The 26,267-nt window shown below is 41.6% G+C and overlaps 6 protein-coding genes across 10 annotated transcripts; 3 read left to right on the top strand and 3 right to left on the bottom strand.

Annotated features, from left to right (window-relative positions):
* Positions 1–1,326: 1,326 nt before the first annotated feature.
* LOC107303536 lies at positions 1,327–2,600 on the bottom strand. The gene is made up of 4 exons (XM_015833168.1): positions 2,582–2,600; positions 2,332–2,510; positions 1,774–1,823; positions 1,327–1,657 (listed from the first exon to the last, which is right to left on the bottom strand). Exons 1-4 carry the CDS (start codon positions 2,598–2,600, stop codon positions 1,567–1,569), a joined length of 339 nt encoding a protein of 112 aa, XP_015688654.1. The 3' UTR covers positions 1,327–1,566.
* Positions 2,601–3,166: 566 nt separating this feature from the next.
* On the bottom strand, positions 3,167–4,895 carry LOC102721144 (elongation factor Tu, chloroplastic). The gene has a single exon (XM_006648742.2). It carries the CDS (start codon positions 4,812–4,814, stop codon positions 3,393–3,395), a length of 1,422 nt encoding a protein of 473 aa, XP_006648805.2. The 5' UTR covers positions 4,815–4,895; the 3' UTR covers positions 3,167–3,392.
* Positions 4,896–8,142: 3,247 nt separating this feature from the next.
* LOC102715731 (isocitrate dehydrogenase [NAD] regulatory subunit 1, mitochondrial-like) lies at positions 8,143–11,443 on the top strand. Of its 2 annotated transcripts, none has more exons than XM_015834136.2 (4): positions 8,143–8,752; positions 9,890–10,117; positions 10,475–10,553; positions 10,858–11,443. In XM_015834136.2, the coding sequence occupies exons 1-4, from the start codon at positions 8,216–8,218 to the stop codon at positions 11,130–11,132; spliced, it is 1,119 nt and encodes a 372-aa protein (XP_015689622.1). In that variant the 5' UTR covers positions 8,143–8,215; the 3' UTR covers positions 11,133–11,443. The 2 variants fall into 2 exon arrangements, with proteins under 2 accessions (XP_015689622.1, XP_006647450.1); XM_006647387.3 differs by having other exon boundaries at positions 9,878–10,117.
* A 1,335-nt stretch (positions 11,444–12,778) lies between these two features.
* LOC102715451 lies at positions 12,779–14,563 on the top strand. The gene is made up of 2 exons (XM_006647386.3): positions 12,779–13,523; positions 14,309–14,563. The coding sequence occupies exon 1, from the start codon at positions 12,900–12,902 to the stop codon at positions 13,512–13,514; it is 615 nt and encodes a 204-aa protein (XP_006647449.2). The 5' UTR covers positions 12,779–12,899; the 3' UTR covers positions 13,515–13,523; positions 14,309–14,563.
* Positions 14,564–17,834: 3,271 nt separating this feature from the next.
* Positions 17,835–20,728, top strand: LOC107303570. Of its 4 annotated transcripts, none has more exons than XR_005811198.1 (4): positions 17,835–18,343; positions 18,450–18,624; positions 19,199–19,414; positions 20,282–20,728. XR_005811198.1 is itself a non-coding variant. In XM_040521448.1 (3 exons), exons 1-3 carry the CDS (start codon positions 17,957–17,959, stop codon positions 19,342–19,344), a joined length of 708 nt encoding a protein of 235 aa, XP_040377382.1. In that variant the 5' UTR covers positions 17,835–17,956; the 3' UTR covers positions 19,345–20,728. The 4 variants fall into 4 exon arrangements, 1 of the variants encoding a protein (XP_040377382.1); XR_005811197.1 differs by having other exon boundaries at positions 20,258–20,728; XR_005811196.1 differs by having other exon boundaries at positions 20,130–20,728.
* LOC121053658 lies at positions 20,671–22,070 on the bottom strand. Its single transcript, XM_040521449.1, has one exon. The coding sequence runs from the start codon at positions 21,837–21,839 to the stop codon at positions 21,363–21,365; it is 477 nt and encodes a 158-aa protein (XP_040377383.1). The 5' UTR covers positions 21,840–22,070; the 3' UTR covers positions 20,671–21,362.
* Positions 22,071–26,267: the final 4,197 nt, after the last annotated feature.

The following is a 26,267-nucleotide window of genomic DNA, read 5'->3' as shown; positions in this document are numbered from 1 at the left end:
GGGTGGTGGCTTTTGGGTTTCTCGCGACGCTGTTTGTTTGGTGCGCGTGGAATGGAATAAACTCTCTCGACCCACGGGAAGACGACGCCGAGGATTCTTCGGCCGTCAGCCCGACATTGCGCAATTTCGTGTCCAGAATTGAATTTCTGTCGTATATTTTAAAGAAATAAAAGAGAAGAGAAAAAAAAAAGTTAGACTACTAATTTGTAGCCAGCTATATACGGACTCTAAGACACCGTGTGTATATGACATGTGGGGTCATGTACTAATGTTTTGTAGGTAACTATTATATGAGTTGACTATTAGATTAATTATAGATGAATTGGAGCTAGTAGTTGGCTATACTATTGAACTTACTCTACGTTTGTTCCACTGGAGAAGCATTGTCAGGGTTTTGCAGACCCAATCGGCTTTCGCTGTTTTTCCAAAAAAAACCTAGATATTAGAGAATGATATAATATCAATTGAATAGGTAGAAGTGAGGCTATAGTTAGCCAAAAGATTCTCATTTCGCTGTTCTTCCGACGTTTCAATGTGGCTCAGAACTAATTTCTTGTTGAAATTTCAAAACCATGAATTCAAATGTCAAACAGTAAGGGTCTCATCTTTTGTTTTTTTCTTATGTATATAAGATAAAATTTAAAATTTCAACATTTACTTTCAGATTCCTAAAACACTTATATAAAAAATTTTTATCCATAATTTTTTTTCTAAATATGTCATTTGGATTTATAAAAAAAGTCAAAATATGACCCTATAAATCTGATCAAGATTCAGCCCAATGTATATCGAAAAATGGTCAAATTTTGACCAAAACCGCGATACCGAGGGCTCAAAATCTGGTTGTTGGTCGGTACTGCAAACACTGAGCCTAGCAGTAGAAACGGCATGTAACTTCCCGATCATCATACTATCCTTATTTCTTTTAATGTAGTATAGGTCTTTATTTCAATTCCATAATTTTCTTAAACGACCTATGAATACGCATCGGCCGTGGCCTGCACGCGTCGCATCGGCACGGCGGCCGCCGGCGCCGGAGGACAGAAAAGGCCGTCGCTTTCCGGTGACAGCGGCCGCAACGGCTGACCGTGAGACACGTGGAAACTCTGTGGGCGGCTCATCTCGCCGACCCTCACTCTCTCGTCAGCTCACGCAACGAGTTCACTCGCTACCTGCACTTCGGAGCAGATGCTCTCTCCCCAGTCCCTTTCTCCTTTTTTTTTGTTTCCTCTCCTTGCTTCCTTTTTCACAAGAGATTTCTCCCCTTTTTTATCTTCATATAAAAGGCGCTTTTATGTGCATTCTCCGGCAGAAGTCGACGGAAATTTCTGCCTTTTGGGCCTTCTTTAAAAGCAAGTTCAATCTACTAGCTCCAATTCATCTATAGTCAATCTAATAGCCAACTCATACAATAGTTACCTATAAAACATCAATACATGGTCCCATATGTCATAGACATATTTTGTGTTAGAGCCCGTGTATAGCTGACTACAAATTAGTAGTCTATCTCTCTTCTCTCTCCTCTCTTATCTCTATAAAAAATACTTATAGCTGACTTATAGCCTGCTATTGTTCCTGCTCTAACACGGAGGACCTGAATATGCCGTCCACGGAATCAAATAACATTGCTGATGCTTGGGATAATCCTCCAGTGCAACTGTGCAGCCAAATTACATCATGTACAGAAGTTCAAGAGAACACGGCCGTCAGAATTGTAACAGGATTAGAGAGAACAGGAAAAGGCTGCTCAGACACCTGCAAAGACAGACGAACCTGTAATCTTTGTTGTTAACCATCTTGTCCTGGTTCTGGTTCAGTGGTTCCTGTAAAAAAATGGAAAGGAGGGGTAAAAAACAGAAACATTCTTGTCCTAGAGATGGATACCCTACCTGCTCAATGGATGGAGAAAAGATAACGCTCGAGGTATTTTTCAAGTTAATGAAGTTTGCGTAACAAATGCTGTTATATTATATGTTTCCTCAGCTTCAAAAAAAAATGTACTACATGTAGTCATAAAATATTTGACGTTTAAAACATATTTTGATCAAAACTCTGGTCATCAATTTGATATTAAGTTTCTAAAATCTATCAAGTTTATACCAATCATATTAAAATAATTTAAATCTAATAATTTTTTCCCTAAAGGTCCACACTGTCTTTATTATTTTTAAACCAATCATCTAAAAGATTAGAGGTCAAAATTTCATAAGTTTTGTAAGTGTTGTTGAAATATCAAACATTAATGATCAGGGAGTACATGTTTTCGGAAATCTGATGGTACCAATTAAAAAACAATGCAAAAAGCTCACATTAAAGTTATTAAAACAGTACCTTTCCTATGTACAAATAACCAACATATTTTGCCAACTTATCATTTCCCAACAGAGATGAGAAATGGTTCTCAGGAGTCAGGACATCTCCCAGTAGGCCAGTAGGTTCCCCCTTGTTGGTTGAGCATCTATGAAGGAAATTCACAGCTCGTGCCAGTGATCTTTTCCACAATGTTAGACCTGCACCCACTTCATAACCGCACAGCTTATTGCAGAGGTTGGGTGCAGCAAATGGAGTTCATGCTCCTCACACAGATGCTTGAAACCCATAAGAGAATTTAGATTATTCAAAGATAAAACAGAGAGCTCAATGAGTAGCACTCATAGCTCAACACGGAAAACTGAAGAAAGCTTTTACATGTCAGAACACCCAAGAGAAACATAAGTATTAGCAGACATATGAAAGTTGAAATTGCATTTTCATGTGCTACAACAAACGCAAAGAATGGATTGGTATGCTTAGGTGCATACATTCAGACAACCACCTCAAACAGTTCAAATCGCATGCATCTACTTCCAACAGGACAATTAAGCAATATCATTAGAAATGGCACATAAAAAACAATCAAATTGACCATGATGGATGCACACCAACTTGCTAACCAGCAGAAAATTAATGTTCCCTTAAAAAAATATGGAAATTGATATATAAGTTAGCAAAGGTTTGTCAGCCAAGCAAACCACACATCCCACATTGTGCTAGGCTGCTAGCTTAACTCCGGAGCAGGAAATGGACTACAGTCGTACATGTGTAAGTGTAACTCTACAATTTCATGTGGGATCAAAAGCACATGTTGACATGAAGGTTCATCCCACCAACAGGAAAACACAATAGATGAACAATTGAACACATGACAGTAGATGACATTTCATAGCCAAATCTGCAAACAGATGTATCTTTGCCGTGAATATCACAAAGTATGCAAATTCACTTGAAGAGAAAAGTGCCATACTACAATTTCACATGAGCAACCCCTAAAACTCAACGCATAATAACAACTACAGAGCATTTCGCAAAGAGTAAACAAGGAAAATTCTCATGGTGGATATGCTCCATCCAGTTTACTTCAAGATCGTATTGATGACACCGGCACCGACGGTCTTTCCACCCTCACGGATGGCAAACCTCATCCCCTGCTCACAAGCGACAGGCTGGATGAGCTCCACAACCATCTTGACACGGTCACCAGGCATGCACATCTTCGCCTCCTCATCCTTGTCGTTCATAATCTTTGTAACATTCCCCGTCACATCAGTAGTACGCATGTAGAACTGAGGGCGGTAACCAGGGAAGAACGGTGAGTGCCGTCCGCCCTCATCTTTCTTCAGAACATACACAACCGCATCAAACTGGGTGTGCGGTGTGATGGAGGCTGGCTTTGCAAGCACCATGCCTCTCTCAATATCATCCTTCTGCATACCACGGAGCAGCAGGCCGACATTGTCCCCAGCCATGGCATCATCCATGGTCTTCTGGAACATCTCAACACCGGTCACTGTGGTGTTGCGAGTCTCCCTGATACCGACGATATCGACGGTGTCCCCAACCTTGACAGTGCCACGCTCGATACGGCCAGTGGCAACGGTACCACGACCCGTGATGGAGAACACATCCTCAACGGCGAGCAAGAATGGGAGGTCAGTCTGCCGCTGCGGAACTGGGATGTAGGAATCCACGGAATCAATCAAGGAGAAGATCCCGTCCACCCACTCGTCGTCGCCACGCTTAATGGCAGGGTTGGCCATGAGGGCCTCGAGCGCTTTGAGGGCGGAGCCAGCGACGATGGGCACGTCGTCGCCGTCGTACTCGTAGGAAGAGAGCAGGTCGCGAACCTCGAGCTCGACGAGCTGGAGCAGCTCCTCGTCGTCGACCTGGTCCTTCTTGTTGAGGAAGACAACAATCCTGGGGACACCGACCTGCTTGGCGAGCAGGATGTGCTCCTTGGTCTGCGGCATGGGCCCGTCGGCGCCGGAGACGACGAGGATGGCGCCGTCCATCTGGGCGGCGCCGGTAATCATGTTCTTGACGTAGTCGGCGTGGCCGGGGCAGTCGACGTGCGCGTAGTGGCGGGTCTCGGTCTCGTACTCGACGGTGGCGGTGTTGATGGTGATGCCGCGGGCGCGCTCCTCGGGCGCGGCGTCGATCTCGTCGTACTTCTTGGGCGCGCTCCCGCCGACGGAGGCGAGCACCATGGTGAGCGCCGCCGTGAGGGTCGTCTTCCCGTGGTCGACGTGGCCGATGGTGCCGATGTTGACGTGCGGCTTGGTCCGCTCGAACTTCCCCCTCGCGGCGCGCACCACCAGCAGCCCCGCGCGCCGCCCGGCGCCCCTGGCCGCCGCCGCCGCCGCCGTCCGCCTGAACCGCGCCGCGGGCGAGGAGGACGGGGGGAAGCCGAGGGACCCGGACGGCTGCAGCCGCGGCTTGGAGGAGGAGGTGGAGAACACCAGCGAGGTGGACGCCGAGGCCGAGGCAAGCGACGCCATGGCGGTGGCGGAGGCGCAGGCGGAGGAGCGGGTGTGGATTTGGGGGATGGATAGGGAGAGGGGAGGCGAGAGGGGTTTGCGCTCGCTTATCTAGAAGACGGGAGGGATGGAGGGATAAGGGGAGGGCCACGGATTAGGGAGGGCCGAAATCGTGAGGCGCTCGGCGCTCGCTCGCTCGCGGAGCTGAGCCGTGCCGTGCCGTGTCGTCGTCGGGGGGTGAAAAAACTGGGTGGTTTTGCGGGCGTTTGGGCCAGAAAAAATGGGGTTGAGGCCCAGGTTTGGCCTCGTCGCCGTGAACGCCAGCCTCACCTGCCGCCGGTGAAGAACGGAGAGTGGTGGAACCGCCCGGTGGTCGTTCCATTTCCACGGATGCCGCGCGCGCGCTGGTCGACGTCGACGGTGAAGCGGGAGGAGGGAGTGACGGTGATCGTGTCATCGTTGCGTGTGCCTGCGTTCGGCCGGTGCGTGTGCATGGGAGGCTTTACGGGGGAGGGAGGGGAGCACAAATGAATTTGTTTTCGTTGTGTGATGTTACTGTTCTTTTAGAAAATATGTAAAAAATAACATTGACAAACGTATAAGTCTAAGAAATGTCATTTACGAGTGCGGATAGTAAGAATTGTCATCGTACAAACGAATTTGTCTGAGAAATATCATCGTCGTTATGGTTTCATACATTTTTTGTCGTTAAATAAAATATTCACATTATATAACTTAACATAGAAATACCGACGGAACACTAACAGTGATGATATTTTTTAAACAAATTCGTTTGTCCGATGGTATTTTATAGAACTCACACTCATTAATAGCATTTCCTAAAATTATGTGTATATTGATAACATTTGTTAGATTTTCTCTTTTTTACTCACTTCTTTCCATATCGGAATAAATTTTGATATTTTTTACATTCATTTATCAATTAATAGATATAATTGGTATATGTGTCTAGATTCACTGGTATTCGTATAAATCTATGTAAAATTGTAAACTCTTACATCGCGATTACGAATATAATACTTATGTATAGATAGCCAAACTTAGTACATATGTTTGATTCAGTCAACTTTTCGTGGTCAATTGCAAACATGTCTGTTTGTTTGATTTAGGTCTGGCTCTATATTTCTAAAAGCCATGTGGTAAACAAGATGCCACAAACGCTTTAGGCCAAATAATTTTATTACTTATAATATATAAATATACTTTGTAAACCATTAACCCTCTAAAATAAGATAAATGGATACTATTGAAATGGTGAATCGAGTAGTAACCACTGTAAGCTAGTTTGCAACGTGGTCTTAACTATCAATAAATAATGTAGGTAATATAATAAAAAAGCTACAAGAGCATATTGCTTAGTGGTTTGGGAGCATACGCGTAAAACTAAGGAAACCCATAGGGAATAATGAAACCCAAGTAACCAAAAGATAGAGCATTTTGTAGGATGATGCACTATGTAGGGTACCAAGAGCGTTTCCACTGTATACTCATACTCCCTCCTATAATTCTATACTTCATCCTAGAAATAAGAAATAGTATAAGGGAGAAAAAATTGCCTTAGCAGATGGGGCATTTAACTTTTTGCCACTCTATAATCGATTTGACACTCGTTGTCTATGACATGTGGTTCTAGTGATAAATCTGTTGTGACCAAATATAATAGTGGCAAAAAGTTAATTATTCTTTAGCAGACACTTTATCCCATTCTCGAAAAATAAAGCATCATTCTTTATGTCTTAACATGCAATCTTAAGAGAATAGAGCAACAACAATATAAGAGCAGTAAAATATTAATAAAATATATATGAAGGATGTAGTATTGATGTTTTGTTGAAGTGATAACTGATATAAAAAGATAATATGTTTTAGATGGTGTCCAAATGATAATAGGGTCGATTAAGTTTGAATCAGTTGTTGAGAATGCTCTAAATAATCCCGTAAGTTATTTTCATTGAGATATCACAGGGTTCTAGCATCTGTTTGGGTTAGCAGAAGTTTATCCACTCAAAATATCGTTTGATACTACTCTTGCCGAATAAGCTATTGTTTTAGCCAAATTATCTTAGACTAGGCATTGTATCATCTTATTGAAGGTTAACGACTTGATAAGTATAGATTGTTTCGTTAGTTTGTTGAATGTACTTTAGAGTAGCTTTCATTATCGACGTACTGCATCAATGCTTTAATATAAGGGATTATGTGGATTAATCTCGAAAAGAATGGATAGAGTATTTATCAAAGCATATCCTTAATTTTCCTTTAATACTACTGTAGTCAAACGACATAAAGACAATCAAATACCCTTCTAAAATACAACCATTTCTAGATCTATGCACAGAGATTATAAAATTAGGTGAGAACGATTAGAAAAATGTTATGATTAGTTAAGAAGGTAATATATGTGAGAAAAAATTAAGGATGTGTTTGGTTCATGATCAAGACTAGATACGATGATCCAAGTTAGTTATTTAATCCGATATATGTGATAAGCCAATTTTCTGGTTGGTTTAAGCACATGGGTGAATGGAATGAAAATAGTAATTTATTAATCCATATCAAAACATATTAATTATTGCTAATTTTACAATAATTAATACTAGTTAACAACAAAATATACTAACTATCCATAATCAACACTAATATTAAAATGATAATGACTAACTAACTAACAACAAAATACCCTAACTATCACTAGTTATTTGGCAATGATAATTGTTACAGAGGGTGAATGGTCTCATATGGCCAGATTCATTCATTCCGCATATTTGAGAAAATTGCCTTAGAACTTAAAAATAGTTATGATTAACTGAGATAATGAGACAAGTAAAGAAATAACTTTATTTTAGGACAAAAGATAGGTTAAAAATAACTTTGTTTTAGGGCGAATGAGTAACCTATAAATGAAGGTTGAAATAAAATAACAATTAGTAGAATTCTATTGACAAAAGCAGTACCCTTTATCTCTCTTTTTATTACTACTTATATCAGAGTTGTTCATTCTCTTATATATTGTACTTCACGAAAAAAATATAGCTTTGACCAAAACAAAAAGAATCAAAGAAAACCAGAAAACATTCAAATATTTTTTTAAGAAACATTTTTCTCTATAAGTTGTATAAACCTATTGTAATACACGAGGGTATTATTAGTATCCTGATAAAAGCACATGTTCGTTATACCATTCAACCTTGATTCACATGTTTTATTTTTTTCTTTACGAATTTCGCTTCAAATGCAAAACAGTTTTCTAAATACGGTTCTGAAAAAAAAAAACACAAGAAAACCCTCTTCTCTTTCGCTTTCCCTTCCTTTCTCAAACCTTCTCAATCCCAGCCTTGGTAGCTTCCTCGACCTTCCTCGAGACCGATCGCATCCGCCTCGAAACCCTAGACGCGGCGGCCATGGCGCGGCGACCCACCCCTCTCCTCCGGCGCCTCCTCTCCCCCTCCCCTTCCCCCTCACCGTCCCACCATCCTCTTGCCGCCGCCGTCTCCCGCCGCACCGTCACCTACATGCCGCGCCCAGGAGACGGGGCGCCGCGCGCCGTCACGCTCATCCCGGGCGACGGCATCGGGCCCCTCGTCACCGGCGCCGTGCGGCAGGTGATGGAGGCGATGCACGCGCCGGTCTACTTCGAGACATACGAGGTCCGCGGCGACATGCCGACGGTGCCCGCCGAGGTCATCGAGTCCATCCGCCGCAACAAGGTCTGCCTCAAGGGCGGCCTCGCCACCCCCGTCGGCGGAGGTGTCTCCTCCCTCAACGTGCAGCTCCGCAAGGAGCTCGACCTCTACGCCTCCCTCGTCAACTGCTTCAACCTCCCAGGCCTGCCCACCAGGCACGAGAACGTCGACATCGTCGTCATCAGGGAGAACACCGAGGGCGAGTACTCGGGGCTTGAGCACGAGGTCGTTCCTGGCGTCGTGGAGAGCCTTAAGGTATGGAGAATTCCGCTTGTTGCTAATGCTAGCTATCAGAAACTTGGAGTGGCACTGAACTCACCTAATTGATGTAGTGTTTGCCAGGGTAACGTGAGAGAACCCCACGTGCAACTTTAGTCTTAGTGAGCTACGATTGCACTATAGAAACAACATTTTCATCACTATGCGTAGGGCATGTTCATTTGACCTATTGCTTGTTACTGGATCGGTGGGCTTACTATGCACATTTGGTAGCCTTAATATTCAGTTGAATTTGTCTATTGATGGGTTTTTGAGATATCAGTGGTTTACATAATGAGTAGTTGAGAGCCATGTATTGCTGTATTGTGCATAAAACACTGCAGGCTCTGTGACTGGTAACTAATTTCTTGCGATGAAGCATTGTTGTTATGTTGGCTAATGTCGAGATGGTGTGATGACTGAATTATATTGATTAGTTAATTCAGATTTCGATGGATGTGCTTCCAAATATCCTCAAATTTATTCAGTTTTACAAAATTTCTGTAATCATCTGTATAAATTGATTAATCTCTACGATGATAGACATGGACTTATGCTATGTAATAAGCACCAAAAAAAGCACCAAAAAAGAAACTGATAAATCCTGGCATCCAATTCTCATCCTTTAGAGGAACAAAATTATTTGAAAAGACAAGAAGTTTTCTTTGGGCCCTGTGACGATTTTCTTAAGTAGTTCCTATCATTGGTTATATTCTATATGTTTGGAACAGCCATAATGGCATAATCCATAGTATGTGCTAGCACTAGCGGTTGACTTGAATGTGTAAATAAACAGTATAATACTTGACATGTGCTATATTGGCACAAAATGTATATCTACATAGCTATCTGGTATTGCTAATCTGGTCATTTGTGGTCTGAGTCAATTAGTTATATTTTTACTGCTTATTGTGGTTTGGCCTCCATAAATGGCCTGCCGATGGCATTCTAGATGATCGTGTCTTGGTGGGTAGTCCTTTGCTGCAAATTTTCTTTTACATTCAACAAATTTGTTGCTAGTATATGTTTCTGAATAAAACATATGGATTTTTTTTGTCGTTTTCCATTTCATCATCTAAAGGTGTTTTTCTATATGTTACTCTTACTAAATGGATTTACTAGGTGATCACAAAGTTCTGCTCTGAAAGGATTGCTAAGTATGCTTTTGAGTATGCTTACCTCAACAACAGAAAGAAAGTGACTGCCGTGCATAAAGCAAACATCATGAAGCTTGCTGATGGTTTATTCTTGGAGTCTTGCCGTGAGGTTGCAACAAAGTATCCTGGAATTCAATATAATGAAATCATTGTGGACAACTGTTGTATGCAGCTTGTTGCGAAGCCTGAACAATTTGATGTTATGGTAAGTATGTCAGTTCTATCACTATGCATTTGTAACCAATGCACATTATATGTGTAATGTCACCATATTCTTTGCTCACCTACTGATCTTTGGTTTTATCATGTCATAACCAAGTTTCCAATGTTGGATTTTCTGCTTGCTGTTTGACATATATTGATTGAACATGGACTATTGGAGTACTTAGCCTATTTTCTTTAATGAATGTGCAGTATATTAATTCCATTTGTTGGCAATCTCATACTTCCCTTTGTACTTCTGTTTGAAGGATAATTTTTTTGTTGTCACAGAGTTTTCAGATCAAGTTCTTTTTTATTCCATATGGTATTTTGGATTTATCTTGTTCTTGTTTGTTTGTAGGTCACGCCAAATCTTTATGGCAATCTGGTGGCTAACACAGCTGCAGGTATTGCTGGAGGCACTGGTGTCATGCCTGGAGGTAAATTTTGAAGTCTTTCGCTTGTACTTTATCCACACTTATAGGTATAACCAACACGACTACCATTCTCCCCCAAAGGAGCCAGAAACAAATGTGCTTGCTTTTGCAATTGCCTGTTAATTACAGGCTATTGCATTGTGTGATATTCTGTGTTGCATTTTACATGCTTGCTTATAGCTTTTCAGTTTTTCTATTCTGTGAGAACGTTGTACAGATGTATTACCACCTAACTTGTTCATATTTCATATTAGCACATAATGCAAAAACAAGAGGACTAAATCCTCATATAATTCACAACTTTCAGGTAACGTGGGTCAGGACCATGCTGTCTTCGAGCAAGGTGCTTCTGCTGGAAATGTTGGAAATGTCAACATTTTGGAGCAGAAGAAAGCTAACCCCGTGGCTCTGCTTCTCTCCTCTGCCATGATGTTGCGGCATTTGCAGTTCCCTTCATTCGCTGACCGGCTTGAGACGGCAGTGAAGCGTGTCATCGCAGAAGGCAAGTACAGAACCAAGGATTTGGGCGGCAGCAGCACCACCCAGGAAGTCACAGATGCGGTGATCGATCATCTTGATTAATGGCCAGCAGCGGTCTCTTGAAACAAAAATTTTCCCTTGGACTAGGTGTCTAGTCCTGACTGATTTTCGTTTCTTATAGCGTTAGGTCAGCATCATTTCATTCTGCACATCCTTGTACAATCTTAAGTTGTCGTATCTTGGGTCTTTGCTTCGGAATGATGGAGCAAATTACCAGGAATCCAGGATTGTTTTTTCACGCAAAATTTTGCCATCTTAACTGGAAATAAGAGAACAATCACAAGAATGATTCTCTTGACTGTAACACTATTCCGTTGACAGCTTCTATCCATTATTACATATTTTGATCCTTATTTATACTATTTGTATGCCTGTTTTTTTTTTTTGGGAAAGAGGTGGTTTTAGAGTTAACAGGCGAAATACTAGTCCATTAAAATGCAGTACATTCTCCGAACACATGTATACATAGATTTTTAGTATATAAATATGTAGCCTTTTCCTTTAGCTTATGTCAAAGAATTAGGTAGTCAAAGTTGTTAAATGTTGATTTAAGAAATTCTAAAATAATTTATTTTGGAGTGTACTCGTGTTAGCAACGTAGAAAATCATACTTTCTTGACAGAAATGTTATAAAATCATTTTTGTCACATCTTCACCTCTATCTTTTAGCTTTTGTTTATGCTTGTAAGTTACTCCCTCCATTTTATAATGTAAGAAGTTTAAGCTATGTTTAGATTCATCTATTAACCAATGTATATTGTTTATATATATGTCTAGATTCATTGATATTTATATATGAATTTAGGATACGCTAGAAAATCTTACATTATGAAACGGAGACAGTAGAATTTAAATTTACAACTTTAAATTTGGAGTTAATTTTAAGTTTTTCATTATATTTTATTTTTTAGTCTTGGTTTTTAGATTGCTACAGACATATATAATTTTTTTCAAAGAATTTTTTTATTTGCAATATGTTATTTGGTTATAAAATGATCCCATTTGTTTGTCCTAAAATAAGTTCATTATAAAATAAGACCACTTTTGTCACATCTTGTTTGCCCAAAAACAATTTTTTTTTAGTAATGATTGTTTTGGAGTTCATGAAAGTAGCTCATTAAGAACCATTTTGTTAGGGTTTGATAAAGTAGAAGGTATCCTATTTCTATGCACAATTCATTATATTCCTTTTTAAAATATAAGACGCACTTACCACTTACACAGAAACCAAGTAATAGTTATAACATTTCTGTTTATATTGTGTTGTTGCATATGTATATACATGTACTGTGACGGTGCGTCGTGTATACATGTACTGTGACGGTGTGTCGTGATGGTGAAGATTTAAAATAAATCAAAATTAGAAAAGGGAGATGTGCTAATTAACGTACTTTTGTGTACACGGTTTATAGGATAGGACAAAGAAAATAACAGTTACAACTTGTATTTTGAAACTGAAAAGATGTTATTTTAGTATGAGGAGAGTACTTCGGTCTATATTATAAGATTTTTTAGAGTTGAGATTCATTTATATGCTATATTGATATACGAATGAATTTAGACACACTCGAAAAGTTTATAATATAGCACGGAGGGAGTAAATAAATAAATAAGGAACCAATAAATAAATAAGGTACAAGGAGGCCGCCGTATTTTTGGCCTGGCCCAAATTATTTCCGGTCCATCCAACCCGCCGCCGCTTCTGATACAAACCCTAATAAAACTTCTCCCGGACTCCCCCTCGCTCGCCTCCAATTTCTCTTCCTCCCCGACCCGCGGCGGCGTGACCCATAGCTCCCGATTCCACCCATGGCGTCCCACCTCGACTTCCGCTACCTCGACGAAGGCCTCGGCGGCGAGCGCGGGAAGCGCAAGCGCCGCGATGAGGAGGCCGCCGCCACCGCCGAAGACGACTCCATGGACCTCGACGCCGGCGCCGACGCGCCTCGCCCGTCCAAGCTCCGCGCGGTGCCCTCCCTGTCCGACCCCTCCAAGCCGGCCTCGTTCGGGCAGCCCACCTACGATGGCGTCATCGCCGGGCGCGTGTCGGGCCGCCGCTGGAAGGAGGTCCGCACCCGCCGCGCGTCGGCGCTGGCGGCGTCCCGGAAGCCGACCCCGCTGGAGCAGCGCGTCCGGGAGAAGTCCCTGAAGCGCGCGTACCAGGCGCGCGTGGCGGACCTCAAGGAGGAGATCCGGCAGAACAAGGTGGCGAAGCGGAAGCAGCGGGAGGAGCGGGAGAAGCGGAAGAAGGAGAACGTGCTCCGCTCGGGCACCAAGCTGCAGCGGGTCACCAACCCCAAGACGATCCAGAAGATCGCCAAGTCCAAGAAGCGGAAGCAGCTCAAGGTCGTCCCCGACGAGTTCCTCGGCGGCAAGAAGTCCGAGGCCAGCCGCCGCATGCAGGTGCCCGGCCTGGAGAACTGAGATCGACAGGTCGCCGCCTCCCAATCCTTCCTTTTTGTTACCTGTGTTACAACAGTGCAGCTTAGTTTACATTGTGCAACGAGATTTTGTACTGCTTTAGCGTGAATTTTTATGTATGATCAATGATCTATCGAGCAATTATGTTTTTGCTGGTTTTCTGTGTTTCGTGCATTGCTGATTGCCTGCTTGCCTTAATCAGAAGCTGATGTTGAACTTGTAGAATATGATTTTAGGATTAATTTGAGGTTTTTTGTATGTTACTTTCATCGACTGCCACTTCCATGATTGCCGAGAAGAAGAGCACAATGCCACTTTGGACTGGAGAACAAGCAGGGAACGTTCAGAGATCGATTTTAACCGAAGGACTGAAATTCGCGTTGGTCTGATGGATTGTTTCCATGGAGTGATCATACTGTTGCCTACTGTTTTCTCCAATCTGCTTTCCATGGAGTGATCATACTGTTGCCTACTGTTTTCTCCAATCTGCTTTCCATGGAGTGATCATACTGTTGACCTGAATCAATTTTGATTGCTTCTATAAACGAGAATTTAGAGTAAAAAGTTAAGACAAACGAATTTAATGGTAAATGCTCTAAATTCTCTCTATAAACTGGTCATAGTGTTGCCTACTGTTTGCTTCTTACTTGGTTTGGTTAATACTAGTTCCTTTGGTTAATTTTTACTGGCATTTTGAGTCCTTGCATACAGTGATGGAGTCACCACTCACCACCTGTGATCTGCTGTAGTGTGTACTTGGGGTTTATCTTGATCGATGTGAGATTACCTTATTGCAGCGTTGTGGTGGTGGACTGGTGGTGGCAAGGTGCAAAGATTTGTGAACGTCGGTTCCGTTCGTGCAAAATTGTAAACTGAACTGTCATTGTTCGCTGCCTCTTCTTGAGTATTAGCATGGCACATTGATGTATGCAAATCGATAATCTCCCTACGCGGCGTATGGATTATGTGGTTCATGTTTCTCCTGACCGGAGAAACTTTCAGCCTGACAAACCTACAAAGTTTCTTATATAACATCGTCCTCAAAAACAGAATACAGCACCATTGTTTGCCTGTTTAAAAGCATAAGCAAAACTGCTTATGAATATTTAAAATTAATTTATATGACAAAACTTTTATATACATGTTCTTAGTGATATTAGTGAAAAACAGTGATATAAAAACAAATACTGAACCTCTAAAATCAACTTTGTATTTATGTTTTAAAATTTAAATTTAAGCTTAGCAGAGCTTTACCAGAACACCACCCTGTATTTTAGGATCGGTTAAAATGCCATTGCTTATTGCTAAAATTTAAATCATCAACATTAAATTTAAAGTTAATTTTGAGTTTTTTTTATTAAATTTTATTTTTTTAATTAACTTTTATATTGCTAAGAATACATCCATAACAGTTTTATTCGAAATTATTTTTGATTGTTTGGCTTTTTTAATAAAATGGCCAGACAATCACCCCTTGAACCATTGAACCAGGAGGAGTTTTCCCGATTCACTCACTTTTTGTAAACTAAAAACTAGGTCAGCTCGCACGATGGCAGGAGGCAAGCTATGCTACATCCAGTGCCGCAGGGGTGGCGCTCACTGTGGAGCTGGAGCCGACGATCAGAGCAAGTTCAATAATATACTTAACTAATAGCTACAATTCATTTACAGGGAATCTAATAGTCAATTCATATAATATCAATAATATACTTAACTACTAGCTACAATTCATTTATAGGGAATCTAATAGTCAATTCATATAATAGTTACCTACAAAATACCAATATATGGTCTCCATATCATACACATATTTTGTCTTAGAGTCAGGGTCCATATGCAGGTGCCTACAAATTAGTAATCAACCTTCCTTCTCTCTCCCCTCTTATCTCTTTAAAATATATTTATAGCTGGCTTATAGCGTGCTACTGTACCTGCTCTCACCACCATGGAGCAGCATGGTGAGCCTTGTTGAAGGAGTGCGAGCACCGGAGTGACAAACTCATACACAAGATCTTGTGTTCATCCGCGCTACTCGTTTAGCATGAGCTCTGGTGTTGTGATTTCGAGTTTTTGACGAACAAAGCCACACTACGGTGGTGTTTAGATTGAGAAAATTTTTGGGAGAAGCGTCACGTTAAATGTTTGATCAAATATTGGAAGGGGTTTTTGGACACGAATGAAAAAACAAATTTCACGGCTAGCCTAGAAACCGCGAGACGAATCTTAAGCCTAATTAATCCATCATTAGCACATGTTGGTTACTGTAGTACTTATGGCTAATCATGGGCTAATTAAGCTCAAAAGATTCGTCTTAAGATTTCTTCCATAACTGTGCAATTACTTTTTTAATTTATCTATACTTAATACTTTATTTAGATATAAAAATTCGATACGATGTTTGTGAAAAAAATTTAAAAACTAAATAAGGCCTATTTATGGTGGCATGGTAGCTGGATACAACCTATGGTATGGTCAAATGGTAGTCCGGTGACCCGTGATAGTAACAATTATGATGTCCTAGCCTAGGTACGCAGTGTGTTTGTTCTGATTGGTCCTAGCTAAGGGCTAGGATGCGTCCATTCCTTTCTAATACCTCTGTTCTAAAAAAAATTAATGAATTTTCCGATTTCTTTGTCCAACGTTTTATCATCTGTCTTATTTGAAAAATTTTCAGAAAATTAAAAAATATTAGTTGCACGTAAAGTACTATTCATGATTTATCATTTGATAAAAATAAAAATATCAATCAAAAAAAGTTGAATAAGATAAAGAGTTAAAATTAAAGGTAAAAAATGAAAAATTGATTTATTTTAGAACGGAGAGAGTACTAACGCGTTAGGTCCCTCGCATTATCTCGCCATTCTAATTATACCCTCCTACTGACTCGAAGCCACAGAGTAACGAGGGCATTTGATATACCTGCGATCGAATGATGAATATACTTTGACAATATTTATTTGGGGTTTAAAGGACTGAATTAATTGTTAAAAAGTAAAAAAAATCATATTTTAAAAGATCAACGAAGAATTTTCATATATTTTTTACACAAAACACAACATTTAGAAATTTAAGAAATGTGTCAATGGAAATATAAAATTCTTGGTCGAATTAGAACACATAACCTAAAATGAGTGCATTTTGCTGCTCTGGATATGTGATGAGCACACTAGGACATCCTTAACACAAGGAGCTTCAACTGGTGCCATAAGAGGCAATATCACTTCCAATCGAGTGTGGTCTCAGCTCACCCCAACAAACAATTTCGGTTATTACATCTAAATCTCAGCTAAACTTTGATTTCTTATCTAAGTATGTGATTGAGGCATTAGAGCTTTATATAGCTATGCCGAGTCTCATAGACTACAGTCCCTGTAGCTACATCCTCTTCGATAAACTGTTAAGGGCATGCACTCTGCAAGCCACTTTCTTAGAAAAAAGCAGATGCCACGTAGAATGAAGCTACACACACCACAATGCACGGTATCTCCTTTCTTTCCTGCCACTACATCGTCCCCTCTCTCTCCCTCTCGACAGATCTGAGACCCGATCTGGCGATGCGGTGGCCCACGTTGGTAGAGGAGCTGGAGAACGCGTCGACGATGGCGGCCCATGGTGACGGAGCTTGGCGGTCGCGTCTCCGCCGTGGATCTGGGAGGCGGATCTAGCGGTGCGTTGGGGGCGGCGGAGGTCAACGCCAACCTCGTCGGGTGCGAGCTCCGCGGTAAGACGAGCTCGGCTGCGGCGGGGCAAGCTCGGCAGCGACGAAGCTAGGTCCTCACATGCTCATCTCTGACGTTTTCTCTCCTCACTCCTACTTTTTAGGCTTTAATTTGTCAAGGCTATTGGATCTTATGCACGGTACGTGCACCCCTGTTGGGGAACGGTGCATAGTGATCTGGCGGGCTAGAGCTACTCATCACGTCGAGGATAGTGCATGCTCTAACCCTAACCACATCACTAGGCTATGAGAAACCTTTAATACTAGGCACGCTACGTCACTGTTTTGAGCATGACCTTCTGCGTTTACACACTTTACACATTGATGCAGCCAACCAATACCAGAGGGCAAGACTAATAATATAGCCAACAAGCTGGCTATAAAACTTCTTATAGTCAGCTCTTAGCCCACCCATATACTAGTTAGCTCTTCATCATTAATGCAGGACTCACATGTCACTCTCACATAGTTTCTTGGTTCTTATACCCAAGCTGACTATAAATTTACAATCCGCTTACACTCTCTAATCCACTCTCTCCTCCCTATAAACATCTAGCCAGCTTATCCGATGTTATTATACTTTCTCTCGGGCGAAAAATTTCGCGTCAGCGACACCGGGTCGCAGCGATTTCGAATTGCCGCCCTCCCAAATCCGAAAACCCAAATCCATCCCCACCGCACCTCCGCTCCGCGCACCCTCCCGCACGCTCCCCGCGGCGGCGCCCGGATGGCCGCAACCGCCGCCGGCGACGGCGTCGACGACGACAACGGGTGGGAGATCTGCAACGACCACGGGTTCGTGTACAAGCGCCGGCGTGGCCTCCACCCGCCCGACCGCGAGGAGGACCCCGCCGCCGTCGCCGCGCCGTCCTCCACCCCGGGGCCGCCCCCCGAGGTGGTCCTCCGCCGCCGCCGACGCCAGGCGCTCCTCCGTCTCCGCGCCAAGTACCTCGACGAGCTCTCCCGCTGGGAGTTCCTCTCCTCGGGCCTCCTCGCGCCGCTCCCGGCCCCGCAGGCGGCTCCTCCCCGACCGCCTTCCGATCCCGTCTCCGCCGCCCCGCCTCCCGACTCCTCCTCCTCCGACCTCGCCGTCGTCGACGACCTCCTCTCCCAGGTTAACCCCCCCCCCCCCCCCCCCCCCCCCCGGCCCCCCTCTCTCTCTCTTCCTCACCTTCCTGACTTAGGTGCTGATGCGTCGATTTGTGGGTGTCCATTGGCAGGCGGAGGCGACGGAGGAGCTGCTCAAGAAGCTATCGCAAGCGTGCGATGAGATCAACGAGTTCTGCCGCGCGCACGAGGCTGCCCTCGTGGATGCGGTCGCCGAGCTGCCGGTATGGGGCGATCCACGGGAGCTTATGAACTCCTTGTGCCGCTCCGCCGAGCAGCCTGACCCTGGTACCGATTAGGCATTTCACTGCTCTATTGGTGCTTTCTATGATTGCCTAGATAGTTTGGTTTGCTGTGGCCATCCAATTTGGGAATTGGGGTGGGGGGTGAAGTTAGGCTCATAGCTTGTGAATGCCTGTAGAATGGCTGAGGCCGCCGCCATTGTACTGAGGACGGAAGAAATCGGCATGGTGTAACTAATTTAAGTAGGGTATCTTGAGTTGAGATATGTTAATTTATTTTTCTGTGGGATACCATCAGAACTGTTGGGATTGTAGCTATGTATGGAAGTGCTTTTGTGCCTTGTTCACTTGCCTAAAATTCTTGCATTTCAAACATAATGATCTTTTACTAAAATATTGGCATAAATTGATTTTGCACCTTTCTAATGCAACTTGCCTTGCTGAAATTTTAGTTTTTTATATCTAAGGTTGTTCTATTGTACAGATAAGTTATATCAGTTTGGGAAAAATAGTAGTGTTTTGTACAATAGCTTCAAATTCAGTTGGCACCAGAGCATCTACAGAGTACTAACTATATCAGTTGCTGAATCTCCGATTTCTTTGCTCATTTTGGACTGAAGGAAGAGGAATTGTGAAGCCAGTATACAGTCCAAAGGAGAGCTTGTATACAGAGGATGTGTTGGCTTCCTGCGAGTGCCAAGTACTAAATATAATCCTCCATCAAATTATCCCCATGACATCTGTCTCTTGTTCTATTGCTCTTTAGTTGAAAATTTGAAGACAAGCTGATCACTGAGCTGGATGACATCAGCCACTTTGCATTGGATGTCCTGCAGGTATGAATATTTGTTTTGACAAGCAAGTGGAATTTATGGTGCTTTTTGTTAGGAAAATGATAACATTCTTCATAGAAAGTTACGAGGCAGATTGTGGTTAGTTCTTTGATGCCTAAATATAATTACCAACTCGATTACAGCCTAGCCTGCATATTTCAATTTTTTTATTAACCTGGTAAAATCATACCATTTTTTCATTTGGTACAATTATTGTGTTACTTTTAGCTTTCAGTGTTGACCTCAGGGAATAAAGTGGAATTCTTTAGGCTCGCTAAGAAGAAATGTCCATGTTAAGTGAAGCGCCTGTTGTGCAAACAAATACAGTAGGTAGATATCCAACTATTAAGATGTATTTGTGAGGCATAACGTGTAAAGTGGGTGGAATAGAGTGAGGAAAATCAGTAAGATTAGTCGTAAGCAAAAAGAAGCAAAACTTATCTCAGAATAATAGTCCCTTGCCTTCCAAAAAACCTGAGTGAATTGTCTTGTAGTGTAGTGTTTCATGCTTTTAACATCTTGCGATCTTGCCACTGAAATGTCTGTTGGATCGATATATGCATGTAAAATTAATCCTTTGGTTCTTGATATACTTATACTTGACATATCTTTCATTGAATCTAAACATATCGTGACCTCTACTCTGGCACAATATTATTATCACCCTTCTATTCTTGTGGTCTTTTGAGTTAGTAAAGAAGTAATTGTATCATTGCAGATTACTTATAAAACAACTGTGCTTGCCAATTGTGACAACGAGTTTAATCCTGAGGCTATTATTTTGATTGAATGAATTCATATATAGCATAAACAACAATTGTCAAAACTCAGGCTTACTGAGAACAGTTATCAAACTCCGTTATATGCAAGTTGTGCAAGAAAGAAACATCGCAAGGTACGCATCCATCGTATGAAGATGCATTTGGTGATGCATATCAGCTGAATATTGAAGGGAGCAAAGTGAAAAGGAGAGGAATCATCGAAGAAGAGGAGCCGTGGCCGCGAGCAACAACAAGCTCATGGCTAGACCAAACCAATTGTCTTGATGATGATGTCTTCGATCATCCTGTATACAAACTAGTTATTTTAGTGGTTGACATGTTTAGTGTAGTCTGACCCTGTGTGACTTTTCATTCTTGAGTTATAATGTTAACCTGGTGCAAGGTATACTCTAGTGCAGAACTGGTGAATGGCAGGAAACATTAGTTCCTTCAAATGCCATTTCGTAGAAATATTAACTGGCAATAGCCAGTCGCCTTGTTTCTTGACGTACTGTGTTTTGTCATATTAATTCCCAATAAAGAATAAACCCTTGGTAAGTAGCATTTCAGCTGACCCGGGCACCCAAAAAGAAAAGATTAATTAGATACATGCCATTACAAATAGCTCTTTGCCAGTGAACGGTGGTGCAGCAACTGATGCGGTGAGCACGATCCAGACAAGCGGTGGAACCGCTACCGTTGCCGTCGCGCAAGCAGCTGATCCTCCAGCTGCTGCTGATGGTGCATTTCACCCCACCACCCCCACTGGAACTGGAGGGAGTGGAGGGCCTCAGATCTGAACCTTGCCTTCACTTACACTGCAAATGCAGGTCTTGAATAACAGAATAAAAAGTAGCACAAAAATACATGTTCTTGTGCCATTCATGTGTGTCTGTTTGGATGTTGTATCTCATCACAAATTTTCAGGGTTCTGGTGTGTCCCTGTTTAAGAATCTCTGTGTTCCTGACACCATTTCTGAGTTCTGACTGAATGGATGGATTGTAGGTACAAGTACAATTTTAGTGCAATGAAGCATTCCACTTGTGACATTAGCTCTGACAAGTTCTGTGTTTTGATTGTTCTATGAAATGGCATTGGGAAGCTTTACACTTGTGACATTAGCTCTGATAATTTGCAGAGCTCTGTGAGTTGTTGAGTGCGAGAGACAGGGAAGAGAGGAGAGAGAGCACTAGCTGCTTGATTCCTCGAACCTCCTGGACGAGGACCGGAGGAACATGTTCCTCAGGCTGCGGCTGCTCTCCCTCGCGCGCTTCACCCCTCCTCCTCCTTGCCGGTGCGTGATGGCGGCGCGCTCCTGGGCGCCGGGATGGTCGGCGAGGACGAGGCCGGACTCGAGCTTCCGCGCCACGGCGACGAGCTCGTACGTGTCCCACAGCGACTGCGCGAAGTCCCACGCCACCCGCCCGCCGCCGCGCGTGTCCCGCGACCCCGCCGCCGCCGCGGCCTCCAGCTTGAACCGTGACGGCCTGTGCCGCCGCGAGCCTCCACCTCCCGCGCCGCGACCGCCTGATACGCCGCCGCCGTCGTCCGCCCCCTGCGCCGCCGCCGCCGCCGCCCGCGGGTTCCCCGACTGCGCGTGCCACGCCTGCGCCACCGCTTTGAGCAGCTCCACGTCGCCGTCATCCGCCGCCCCCGCGCCCTTCATGCCGCCCCGCGCGCGCGCGCGCGTCGTGTCGGCCTCTCGTTTGCTCTCTAACCTGTACCATCCACCACTCCACTCCACTCAAAGTGGAGGCCTTTTTGACCCGAAAACCACTAATCCGCCATAAAAATCGTATCTTGATGGGGCTTAACGCCGACGCCCATCTGATAAACGTTTTTCAGTAGACTCTGACGAGACACCGAAAAGTTCAGTGTTCCACTCAAACACCGTTGATAGATGGACAGGCCACAAATGGCCACTGTCTCTACTGACATGAACACCCCAGATTTCAAGCCACAGAAACGGGAGATGCTATGGGGATATTCCAAGTGACTGTCAACTGTAAACTCTAATGAGAGTTTTGCAGATAGATGGACTGATGGAGTGTAATTTTAAGTTCTTTACTTTACCTATTTCACTGATGCATCGGTGTGCAATAATTCTTGTGCAGACAAAACTGGCTAAAATTTAACCAGGCCAAAAAAGAACCGAAGAAGAAAAGATCAGGCTTCTGATCTTTCTGAATTCTGTGATCAGCAAGAGACGCTTGGGCTTGCATTGCTACAGAGATGGATGGATATCAGCATCTGGCACGCGTGGCTGTGTGCATGGGTCTATCTATCAGTTGCCATCAAATCTTTCTCGGTCAGTCCAGACGGATCGCTTCGCTTGAAGGTGTCCTGGGAGATAGGGCAAACTGGTCGCTACGGCGCCAAAGAACATTTGTGGCTTGGCAAACTGTATCACATAACCAGTGGAGGATGAGCACATTATGATGGCGACCACTTGCCTTTGTCTGAAGTCAATTGCTCTCAGCTTCTGCTAAGGCCCCGCTTGTTTCTTACAAAGATTTTTTATTTTTTATTTTTGCTACCTATGTAAGGATAAACTACCGAAGTGAAAATTTTACTTTAGAAATATCACACAGGAACTTTTATATGAATATTTTTTCGTGAAACATAATCCATAATCGATAATGACTAAATAAGGGCATACTCAAAGTCAGAGCCTAGTATTAACTCTTCTCTGATCCACATAAGTAACAATAAACTATCTTATAAGGACATGTATTTTCTTTATTGATATAATAAAATAATGTTTTATTATCCTACTATTTTTTCACCCCATGTAACAAAATTTACTTTTATAATGCTAGGAGTTGACTTGGAGTCGTTGCTATTCATAATAATAGTTTTTTCTCTTTCACCTTATCTCTTTTATCCATATTACTATATTTGCTGGTGTGACGATTAAGAGAGTTAACTAATAATTGACTTTGTATGTGTCCTATATGACCAAAGGGTGCATTCAACAAGCTCTTTTCCATCTTTTACTCTCTCATTTTTCATAACTACGTTATTCAAACTACTAAACCTTACGTGTTTATTAAATATTTAAATAAAAGTTACTTTTAAGAGTGCAATCTATTTTTTAAAATATTTATAGCTAATACTTAATTAATTATTTGCTATTCCACTTTTTTATACTGGTGAGAAGGGTCCCAACTCCCTCTCCCGAACGCAACCTGAGCCGCCGTCATCTTTCTCCTGCCGTCTAAACCGTTTCTACCACGCACTCGGACAAAAAAAGGGACTTATTTTTTTCCAGCGCTCTCTTATTTTTGTCCATCTTCTCCTTTTGCCATCTGCACAAACTAGCAAGAACATTAGAGTAGTGACTGAACTGATAGTCTGAAACGGGTAGGCAATGGTTTTGTAATCATGTTTCAGAAACATTAGAGTTCCTCAAGAACCGCATGAAGACTACACAATTTGCTGCAAATCTATTGAAATTCTCGTGTTCCAGACATAATTGTTGCGCATAAACACCGCCGGCCGAGTTGATAGTGAGTTTGACAGAAACAACAGGACTGACTTCCTCCTAACCAATAATACCTCAACGACAGGCAATTCCATCCAAATCAACATGTCGTATTAGTATTGACTAGGCAAGAGCTTACATCCTTGCATGCCAAATGTCGCTATTAATTTTCGATCTACGACACACATGCGTCTACTCTGAATTCTCAGGGTAATTGTTTAGCGTTTTAAGAAAAAACCAAACATATATTTATTTATAAAAAAATAATTTATTAATTATATATATATATATATATATATATATATGCTCTTAGCGATATAAAAATAAATGTTAAAAATAATCTATGATGAAAAACCCTCGAGATCAACTCTAAATTTATTGGAAGTGTCATAGGCAGCCAAGGAAGATCATCAGTTGCAAAGATAGATATGCAAAAGAACACTTAGGGGGTAATTGTTTGTCTTTTATATGAAAAAACCAAACGACATATTTACAAATAAAAAATAATTTGTACGTATTCATAACGATCTAAAAGCTAAGGCTAGAAAATAAATTTCAGTAAAAAAACCTCAAAATCAACTCCAAATTTAAGGTTAAAAATTCAAATTATAATTTTTAAACATAAGTAGAAGAAAAATATAGGGTTAAATTTTGGACATGTCTGTAAAGGTGATACCTCTCTCGCTGAAGATAATGCATATTAGTAGTAGTTTTTTCTTATTTGTTGAGGAAGTCTAGGTATTCTGTTGTTTCCAAGTCAGCGAGCATATTGTAATTGCAGATTCTCTCCTCTTTTTTTATAGATAGATATTTGTTCCACCTCTAATGAACATGCTAATGCCCTCTGATCAACTCTAATCGTACTTCCCAAAAAAGATATAATCTTCTGATACACGTAGGACCTGACTAACATAAGAGCTGTCCCAGTTGAATAGTTCTGCAGATTCCTCTCTTATTCTTTTTCTACCATGGAATTAATTAATAAAATATCCCGGGCTTTACTTGAAGGGAGTTTCAACCAATTATTATACCGTCAACAGTATAAAACGTTAACTACAATTAATCCATTGTGCCAAGAAAACTAAAAGGATCACCAACTCAAACACGGTAGTATCACATTAATAGAAAATCCTACTATTAGATCTCCCTCATTGTTGGTAACATCTGCATGACCATAGTTTTTATGACGTTTTCTGTTACTGCGGTTACCACCGTGGTTACCGGTGATAACTCGTGTCTCTGGGAAACAATATCGGTTATCGACGGTAGCACCCATGTGAATTTAGACTAGATTCAAAAAAAAAACATATTGGTGGCAAAAATCACAAAATCCCTAGGAATAGATGTGTATTTGTAAAGCAACCTGGTGTTCAATGTTTCTAAAAATAATAATTCTACGATCGAATTTTAAACCAAAACTAACTAAATAGGGGAAAATGAATAGAGGTGTAAGAAGACTATATCATAATTTTCCTAGAATACATACTTCCTATTTTCCCAATATATTTTAAACATTTTAGCGTACCGCTGGCATGTGTGACGTGTTCAGATGTTCTCACAGGTATTCATGACTCTCCATATATATCTCTATTCATGCCATGAATAATATTTGATTGTGTCATTTGTGATTTTATCATGGGCACTAAAATATTTGTATAATGTACACTATAAACCTTATACTAATTGATACCCTATTATGGTACATGCATGAATTTTTAATTTCAATTGTGTTTTATATTTATTTATTAACTTAAAATATCATTTATAATTATTTGAATATCAATTAGCAAAGGTCATACCAATTTTTTATATTTACCGACTAATATGTCCTACATGTACCAAATATATTTATTTCCTATTTATTTCCTATTTTTTAAATTTTTTAGGGTTTTATCATTTTTATTTTTCTTCGATCAAGCATGCGATGGTTTTATGCTCAAACCGCGTGATAATAGCCTAAAACCGTGAGTCTTGGGCACCTAAAATTGCAGAGAAGCCATATAGACCATGGAGATTGAATTCTAATTTTTTGAAGACAAATTTATCATGGTTTTTTGGCTACGCGCTACTGCTTAGTACTTTTACGAAGTAATGGGCTCAACTCACGGTTTCATAAACCCTTACTCTTTATACTTTTACGAAGTGCTCCTGTTTCTTAATAATTGACATGGGATACTATTTAGTTTTGTCTTTGACCACTCTTCTCTTTTTAATATTTACGAACACTAAAAATGATGTTATGTAATTAACAGTGGGGTATGTTCTAGTTATAAGCACCAACCTTGTTTTAAGGGAAACCAACCTTTTTTTTCACTTTAATATAACATTATAAGAGCAATTAATGGTCAAAGTTTACTATAAAAGTTAAAATTGTGAAACGAAGGTGTATATATCTTACTCTCATCTGGAAACTCATATATTTTATAAAGTATTAGGTTCAAATCATCTACAGTAATGCCTCTCCATTGACGTTCACTGACACGTGGTATGGTCCCATCTATCAGCCACTGCCACTGCAGGGGCAACACTGTAGAATTCCCACTTCAAAGTATTACTCTCTTTTTTCTGAAATGTTTAACGCCGTAGATCTTTTTTATATACGTTTAATTA

This window comes from Oryza brachyantha, chromosome 2, assembly GCF_000231095.2.
Source record: "Oryza brachyantha chromosome 2, ObraRS2, whole genome shotgun sequence".
Taxonomy (NCBI): domain Eukaryota; kingdom Viridiplantae; phylum Streptophyta; class Magnoliopsida; order Poales; family Poaceae; genus Oryza; species Oryza brachyantha.
Note: the sequence above shows the minus strand (reverse complement) of the source record. Positions and strands in the feature narration are given on the sequence as shown.